This window comes from Atractosteus spatula, chromosome 7 (genome assembly GCF_055471065.1).
Source record: "Atractosteus spatula isolate fAtrSpa1 chromosome 7, fAtrSpa1.hap1, whole genome shotgun sequence".
Taxonomy (NCBI): Eukaryota; Metazoa; Chordata; class Actinopteri; order Semionotiformes; family Lepisosteidae; genus Atractosteus; species Atractosteus spatula.
This window is the reverse complement of record NC_142712.1, coordinates 10,644,406-10,653,310: the sequence shown is the minus strand read 5'-3', so window position 1 is coordinate 10,653,310 and position 8,905 is coordinate 10,644,406. Positions and strand designations below refer to the sequence as shown.

The following is an 8,905-nucleotide window of genomic DNA, read 5'->3' as shown; positions in this document are numbered from 1 at the left end:
TTAACCTGCAGCCTAATGCAAATTATTTATGTGCATATAAGCACTAACGCAACTAATTTATGGCACTGAAATTGTGCACCTATCAATTGTTTATATAACACCTGACTTTATTTTAAAGATTTTGTTACTCTTCATCAACCTTGTCTTCTACTTCTTCTTTATAACCAACATTAGATCTTATTCTGATGACTAAACTGTCACTATAATGATATGATGAATACCAAAGATATTATTCCTGTTGAAAACACGAAAATATGGGGAACATTTTTAGCCTATACACCGGATTAAGATCTAATGGTATTTAGTGCTGTAAATTCACTTATAATTAATCTCACGTATTTATATATTTTTGAGGGGAGCTGCAAGATCATAGCTTGTAACACACTTTGCATTTAATAAATGCCTGTTATTCTATTTTTTTCATTTTATGCAGTATTTTTTTTTTCACATTTCCACAAACCAGTGCACTTGCATAAACGGGACAAACTAGTTTCAAGAATGCCGAGGGGGGCAATATGCATCTATCACATAAAGCGAACTAATGAATTCTGCCACAAAATAAAGATGTATTTTTTTAAAAAAATTCCCCATGTATATAAAAACAAACAGATTTTAAATACTTGATTTGGTTGTATTGCCTGTGTTTTTATATGTTACAAATTAACTGACCTCCCCCTTTAAATGTGCAAAATGCTGTGACCTAAGAGGGTTGCTGTTGCCCCGGAAGGAAGGAGTTTGCAGTGCCGGTGTGAGAAAGTGTTACTCATTTCTGTGCTGGTGGATGGAGAGTTCGGTTGCTTTGCGGGCAAAAAGAAAACAAAGTGTCGGAATTAACTGGTTTGTACAATAAAATGTCTTAGGTTTTTACGTAGCTCAACAGTAAGTGCCAAACTTGTCGGATTGTACGGAAACTAACGACGGTATTTGCTCAATAAGTCCAGTCCTTTTTTCTTCTGCTGCTAGTGATAGCTAAGTCTAGACTAAATATAGCCTGGGAAATGCTGGGATAGATCTTACTGAGAACGTTACAACCTTGTAAGAAAAACTATGAACTGCCGATTAAGACCTTGCGGAGATCGGTTTAACGGTTAAAGATACAAGTACTGTACAGCACAACGGTGAAGAAACAAAAATAATTACAGTCCTTCTTTTGCGGTGGGGATATTTTCAGTTATGATTTCGTTGTTTGGCTAAAAAAAGGATAGGTTATCCGATTTTGTTTCGCTACAGTACAGGCCTGTATATTTTTGTTGCTCGAAAATGAATGTCTTGTTGATTATGGTACGTCAGCCCGTATAAACGCAGTAACGAATTACCGTGAAATACCTCGACAGACTGCAACGACTGGTGGATGTTATTTTTCTGACTGGGTCTTCTCTGATAAATTGTGAAGCACGGGCAAGACGAAATGCCCGATCGTTTTCTTCACGCCAAAATGTGCAAATGTATTTGGACCTATAGGTAGCTCGGTTAAGTTGTTGGATTTTGTAGCAAAACGTTTTTCACCATGAAGTGGTGACGCAGTTAGTTTTCTTCTCAAATAAATATTCGAGAAAAGACTATACCTTTCTTAATATAAATGTTATTGCTTACATCTGTCTTGCCAACTTCTCTTATTTTACTGCTTATGCGTGGGAAGTTAATATGGGTCTTTACATGAAAATGTTAGTTTTGGTTCAAATGTATAAGGTTTCGTCGTGCAGCAAGATCTACGATATCGCCAGTGCCCCAGACTTGGGTGCCTTGGGGAAAAAGAGTAATATTTTTACAACACAGTTGTCCATGTCGTATGTTGTTTCATTTAGTGTAAGAATCTTTGCCATATGAGTTTGACTTAAAATATACATTCCATTTCCCCGTACGTTGCGCAAAATTTAAACACGACGACGTAGTGTCGTGGTCCTGACCTGTTCACCTTAATCTTCTATGACTATTTAAATATTATAATTACTATTACAAGGAATTACTCACTTGTACGATAGTCTGATTTCTTTGGGGGGGAGGGGAGCGGAAACGTCTTGACGTGTAGATTGATGTGGTGTGGGGGTTCAAAGAGATTGAATGATTATCTTGTTCTTTTTTTAAAAAAAAGTTGAACTGTTACCAATATGATCTTAATTTCACAGTCGGCAAATAAAAGCTGTTGCAAGCATAGGGTTGTTAACCCAGTGTAGTGGCTAAATTCTGCTTTTGTCTTGCACACTCTGGACTCCCTAAAATTACTAATTAACTGGTGAGGCAGTTTCTCACTTGTCTACCTGATTTGCATTGGAGTGGGGCTGCTGGTTTATACTGGCTGTCTGCATGTCACCCAGGTACTGTAAATGGGTGCTGCACTCCAGTGGTAGATCAAGTTGGTCGTCTTATATATGTAAAGTGATTTGGGATGCTTTGGTTTTAAAGGGCCACAGAAATGCAAGAATGTCGTCTTGGTCGTATGTCCATTTCAGTACAATCTAGTTATTTTCTCCACTTGGCTGTTTAGGGCCTTCGAAGCCAGTGTTTGCTCTAACCGTCTTTCTTTTCTGCTTTGTGTTTCAGAAGAAACTGTGCGTACTGGCTGACATTCAGCACGTATCTCAAACACTTGACAGACTTGTATGTATTTTATCTTGGTTGTCAGAGCTACAGAAAGCAAAGGTTTTAGAATAGCCCCAACAGGGCATTCTGTTGGTGTCATTGGATCTGTAAATGAGGGAACTGGAACTTCAGTCTGTAATGGAAAAAAACTATTGGAGTCTGACCTTATTGTACTTATTTTCATCTGTCACCCTTTTTCGTGTTCGCTGTGTGCATGTGGTGTTGGGGTATGTTTTCTCTAAGAGAAAATATATGGAAAAGTTCTATAAGTGAAAGTCATCCATTGTGGTAAGAATGCTTTTGAGACTTTAAAACTGACGATCTTTATTTTGATACTGCTTTACTCTTCAGAGATATTTGTAACCAGGTAACAGGTTATGTACTAATGTTCTTTTTTCATGTCTCATAGAATTTATTAGAAGATTTGAATGGACAAGGTGACCAAAAATACATAGGTACCTCTTAATTTGCTAAGCGTTCCATCATTTGCACAAATCAGTCCTACATTTGCCTACATTTGTACTCATAAATGTATTTATTTTTTACCAGGACAGAGTCAGATAAGCAGAACGTCCACTCATTCCATAATGCCAGTGAAAAAGAAGAGAAAGTCTTCAGGTCCTGATGATTCTGGTCTAAGAAAATGCAAAATAACTAGGTAAGTGGGATTTCCATTGTCTGGTTTTTGTTTTGGATGGGACAGTTATCCTTAACAGAACATGAAAAAAGATTACTATATGTTCGTTTTAGTAATTAGCACTTTTTAAACCATCAACAATCTAACTTTTATGTTAAGAATTTTATATAAAACACTTTCTGGTGAAATGTGATTTATACATGCTCATGACTAATATATCTAAACAAAAACAATTCTTACATTTTCATTCAAAATAATCCATTGCGATATTTGTGATGAGGCTGGTTAGTAGCAGCAAATGATGTAGTTTATTTTACATAAGAACAAGTAAAGGTTTATCCCATGCCGAAAAGAGAGAAAACGTTTCGGCCGTGGAGCCTTCTTCAGGTGTCATTTATTTTACATGTTTAGGCTCTGCAGGGTAGCATTTATCCACCAGATTAACAGACATGAACGTAATTTAGAAGAAGATCACACAGATGCTGACAGTGAATTAACTAGTCAGATTACTCTGACACCTGATCATCACTCAAAACAATAAATGGAAATCTATATGATGAAGAACAAGCCCTCGAATCTCAGTGTCTCTTGTTTTGTTGATGATTGTGTAGTACTTTCCACTCCCCCCTTGTTGGAAACTGTTTTACAGCAGTGTGGAATATGTAACAATGAACTCTAATATCCTTTTATCTTAGATCAGGTCCATCCAACCACTGTGTCTGTACACTCTGATCTAGCACAGAAAGCATTCCTGGAACTTTTCCTCACTATTGTAACAGTGTGGGAGTGTGAGGAGCCGTGGCGAACACCAGTAATAGTCAACACCCCGTCTGAGGGGGTAGAGGCGGTGTGAGGCTAGCGAAAACCGGAAAAAAACAAAAAGGGAAAAGAAAAATGTCACTATATAGTGGGGTCCAGCCTGGGGAAAAAGAATTGCATGGGACAGTGGTAGCCAGTCTGGATTATCCCTATTTAGCGGGACCCAGACTGGAAGAAAAGGAGCATGAGGCCGAAATAAAATAATTCAACGTCTCCCAGTGGAGATACACGGCGGGACAGGAGAAAAGAAAAAGAAAAAACTAAGGAAAAATGCGGCCTCGACGCACTCTCCAGGACAGTCGGTGGAAGGTTCTCCCCTTGCGGGGGGCCTGCTCGTCCCTCCGGGGAGGTGCACAGTAAAGGAGGTGCTCAGTCTTAAAGAGCCCTCACAGCTGCAGCTCATCCTTAATCAGCAAAGGGCAGCTGTGGTTACTAAGGCAACGCGTCGCCGTTTATGCAGGGCTCCGCCTCCGCACTGAACACGCCCCTGCGTTTTGGCACACTACACATTCCTGGATTAGGTTCATTCCTGTACATTTCCATTTCAGTGAAGCCAGAGAGTCAATGGTTAAATACAGCCTCCATGTTATTTGCTTTCTAGCATATGGAAGCATGCTTGGTCAGTCGAAGGCATTCGGCTTGGATTGACTTGGCTTCAAACCCTTTTTGGTTAATTGTGAATTTTTCAGTGCTCAGCAAATATTTTAGACAGTATGTGTATTGTGGTTTCATGGAGAAGAAATAAATTGACACTCTTCCATTCTAATTACATTGTGTTTTGTGCTCTCTACATTTTTTTTATCAGCTTGGGATTGCATGATGTGACTTCTCAGTTTTAAAACAGTTCCTTGCACTTTTGTGGTCTAGCTTTTGCAGATCACAGGGCCCTGGTAGACTGATCAACATGGAAGACCACTTTTCAAGCAAGAAGTGCCTGTCCTGGTTTTATGAATATGCAGGTATATATAGTGCTGGCACTGAATGCCATCTCTCAAATGTGACTCATGATGCTTAAAACACTTGTCAAACATTTTAATCAGGATTTGTTAACGATCGTGCATCCATATGAATAAAAACAGCAGCCAGTCATGTTGCAGAGGTACAGTGTGTTGCTGATTGGATAGGGTTATCTACATTGGCTTTAGCTGGTAGTTGTTGTTATTGAAATTAAATATTTTACTTATCATACCCACTTTAAGGTTTTCAGCATTTCCATTTAAATTGGAAAATATCTATTATATTGCTTTGTAGGCAGCTGTATATAGGCTTGTGTATCCTAAGAAACAATTTCTAAGATATAGCCAAAGTAGGTTTGTAGCCAAGTCTACAAACTTGAGAATTTATTGATTTCAAGATGTGGAGTTAATGTATTAATTACAGAGAGTCAGCTTGTTTTTGTATTATTTCAGCTTTATAATGATTTGGGGCATATGTTCCTTCTTTTCCATTTCCATATTTGAGGTTGGTTAATAATAAATAAAAGAAGTCAGGTTAAGCAATCTTTCTTTTTTTGTCAAAGGTCCAGATGAAATTGTAGGTCCAGAAGGCATGGAAAAATTTTGTGAAGACATTGGTGTGGAGCCTGAAAATGTGAGTTACACCTGGAAAGTCTGTGGGTGTCATTTTCCAAACGCAGCAAGCAGTTGTGACCAGTTATTTGGTCTATAAAGTACAATTTCCTAAGGAGAAATAAAAAAATATATAGTGCACAAGTTTAACTGTTATTCTAAACTTCTTACAACATAAAAATCTGTTTTCTGTAGAATTATCGTAAGTAGCAAATTAGCAGTTGTATTTCTTGATCTTTAGAATGCTTACCTGAGCCAGTTTTAATTTAACCCTTGCTGGTGTTTTACCCTTTTTTAATTTATGCTTTAACTAAAATATACATTTAAATGCATCTGTTCCCGTGGGGGAAGACTTCCTCCTTGAGTTAATATGTGCATCTTAAAATGTGTTTTTTGCAGATTATCATGCTGGTTTTAGCCTGGAAACTAGAAGCGCCAAATATGGGATTTTTCACCAAGGAAGAATGGCTAAAGGGAATGACCTTGCTACAGTAGGCATCTGTTAACTGTATTCGCATATGCACTACATTTTGAAAATCTGTTTTGGCAGATGCAAGATTTTTTTAAATTTTAGTTGAGTTGCATGTTTTAGATATACAGTTGTACTGATTTTGAAGTGTAATGCTGAAGATGTTTTTTTTTCTGCTCTGCTAGATGTGACTGTACAGAAAGGTTGCAGAATAAGCTTGATTATTTGAGATCCCAACTCAACGATAGTACAGCTTTCAAGAATATTTACAGATATGCCTTTGACTTTGCAAGGGTGAGTACTGTACCATAGTTTATCCCCGCCAACCCATTGGTTTCAAATGATTACAAGGCAATAAAGGACTTCACTTTAGAAGACTGGTCTGAGCTCAGTATCTTGGAGCTCATATAACACAATTCATTTTCAAATTTGGGGATTATTTCTCCCATTAAAGGGACATGGAGTATTGTAAGGATGTTTTGTCTTTTTCAATGCCCACGTTCCTGGACATTGAGCATTGTGGACATTAGCTGATCTGCAGGTGAACAGCAGCGTGTTTTCAATCAGAAGTCATTATCGATCATTGAAGGTTCTGTTGCACGTCTTCTCCTCAGGACAAAGACCAGCGCAGCCTTGACATCGACACTGCCAAGTCTATGCTAGCTCTGCTACTAGGAAGAACCTGGCCTCTCTTCCCAGTGTTTCTTCAGTTTTTGGAGGTTTGTCATTTGTTTTTGTTTTTTTCTCTTTTACATCAAGGTTATGTTGGGCCAGAAGGATTAAAAAGATTTGGTTGTGGGTTAAGCCTCATATTTGAGTATATGCTACAGGAATGTATTGCACCACTTGAGGTACTTCAGCATGGTTCGTTTTAAGCCTCATTACATTATAAATAAGATGCTGAATATGTAGTCACCCTTTAGCAAAAGAGATCTGAATTATATTTTTTGAAAGTACTAATTGTGTTTTCTGCTGTTCTACTTGTTCTCTTTAAGCAATCAAAATACAAAGTAATGAACAAGGATCAGTGGTACAATGTCTTAGAGTTCAGCAGGACGGTCCATCCAGATCTCAGTAACTACGATGAAGATGGAGCATGTAAGTAAATGTTCTCTGTATATCCAGAAACTAGGAAAAATGTATGTAATAGTACTCTCCCTAAGGCTTTTCTCACGTAGGAAATGCAGTGCAACCCTGACGCACCAATGGAGTTATAACCCGAAACAGGAGACATGTATTCTTTTACTATAAAATATTGATGGCTTGGAAAGAAGACCACTGAAAAAAGGCCATATTGAATAAAATTAAAAAAAGATACCAGATTATACATTCAATATACAAACAACACTGAGCCAAATATTCATTTGTTCAAACATGTATAATTAAATCCCTAATTACCAAGTTGTTTATGGTTGTTAAATTCACACACACATATATAAACAGCATTCTGTTATTTATCAGTGCATTGATACCAGCAACAGCCGTTTTTGTGACTTTTGTTTTTGAGAGATATAAAAAAAACTATCATTTCTATGAAAATAAAAAAAAAACCTGCATCATTTCTATGAAAATAAATCCCCAGCATTCTGTAAGTGTGTATTGTACTGCTCCTGCAGGGCCAGTTCTTCTAGACGAGTTTGTGGAGTGGCAAAAGGCTCGACTGGCGTCATAGCAGGTGCAGAGCACATGTGGATGTTTTCTGTCGGTTCAGGAGGCACACCTCCGAGGACAGTGGAAAAGCCGCCATCCCTGGATTTATCGCTCTGGAGAGACTTTTACAGTGTTAATTGCTTCAAAGGGGGGGGGAGCCTTTGTGTTTCACGTCTGTCAAGACCACGCAGACCCAGTGCTGAGCCATCAGCCTGGATTTTCTTTTTCCTTTTTCTCGAGTCTTACCTTGTTTATAGTATATGTTTTCGGAACAGGAATAAAGAATGGAATTGTACCTCTTTTGTGTTTCCTTTGGCCTGTTCTGGGAAGTTTTTAAAGGTGGGAATGTCAGCAAATGGAAAGGTCTGTGTTGGTAAGAATATCGAGTTGATGATGGGATAGACTGTGGAAAGTAGAAGGTTTCTGATATGGTTCACGTTTTGTTTAAATTGGTTTTTGGGGAAAAAATGCCGGACGGTCCCCAGACTGCTTGGGTTTTAATTTACTTTTGAGATGAGCATGCGGAATTTAGCTGAATTCTTTATTTGGCAGAAGCCATTCTGTCTCTGTCAGTGTAGAAGGACTTTATTTATGATGCTTTTAAACATTTGATTCTATTCTATCAGTACATATTAATCTTGTAGGGGTAATGTTAAACACAACCCCTTGTAATTACTGGAAAGCAATTTAACAGCATTGTAACATTTTACTTGGTATGAGTCTAACTACACAAGCTTAAATGTTTTAATCAAAAGTTATTCTGCAGACCCCCAATCACTTCCTGTGAAAGGCAATACGGTTTACAGTTAGAAATGCATTTTGTGTATTTTATGAAAGCCTGCCATCTAGCGGCTGGAAGTGGGAATATTGCCTAGTTAAAACTACCGTACATTTCCGAAATTGACAGAAAAACACCAGTACCACATAAGGGACCTGAAGCACTGAAGTAGTTCTTAGTAACACTGATAAAGTCTACGAATACCACTGTAAACCGCTGTCAATGATATTTCATAACCACTACTTTATCACATTGCAATTTCTAAGTTTACCACTGTATAAAGCATTACCTGTTTACAAATTAAACGAGCAATAATTGAGTTTTGTGTATTCATGCAAGGAAACTAACCTTTGTTCAAATCAAGCAATAGTAGGTATGACTACAGGTAAGTAAATTTGAATTAC

General features: G+C 37.8%; 1 protein-coding gene across 2 annotated transcripts; it reads left to right on the top strand.

The window, feature by feature from the left end:
* The first annotated feature begins 739 nt into the window (after positions 1–739).
* dcun1d5 (DCN1, defective in cullin neddylation 1, domain containing 5 (S. cerevisiae)) lies at positions 740–8,820 on the top strand. Of its 2 annotated transcripts, XM_088922379.1 has the most exons (11): positions 740–837; positions 2,542–2,598; positions 2,990–3,035; positions 3,130–3,238; positions 4,904–4,995; positions 5,556–5,626; positions 6,004–6,095; positions 6,259–6,367; positions 6,688–6,792; positions 7,069–7,171; positions 7,690–8,820. In XM_088922379.1, the coding sequence occupies exons 4-11, from the start codon at positions 3,168–3,170 to the stop codon at positions 7,743–7,745; spliced, it is 699 nt and encodes a 232-aa protein (XP_088778505.1). In that variant the 5' UTR covers positions 740–837; positions 2,542–2,598; positions 2,990–3,035; positions 3,130–3,167; the 3' UTR covers positions 7,746–8,820. The 2 variants fall into 2 exon arrangements, with proteins under 2 accessions (XP_088778505.1, XP_088778506.1); XM_088922380.1 differs by lacking the exon at positions 2,542–2,598 and having other exon boundaries at positions 741–837.
* The last annotated feature ends 85 nt before the right edge of the window (positions 8,821–8,905 follow it).

Bases quoted from the DNA above. Each gene is read 5' to 3' on its own strand.
- dcun1d5 (XM_088922379.1), top strand. From the start codon at position 3,168: ATGCCAGTGAAAAAGAAGAGAAAGTCTTCAGGTCCTGATGATTCTGGT. The intron at 4,996-5,555 runs GTATATATAGTG...TTTTTGTCAAAG, and splicing joins CTGGTTTTATGAATATGCAG to GTCCAGATGAAATTGTAGGT. The intron at 7,172-7,689 runs GTAAGTAAATGT...CTGCTCCTGCAG, and splicing joins CTACGATGAAGATGGAGCAT to GGCCAGTTCTTCTAGACGAG.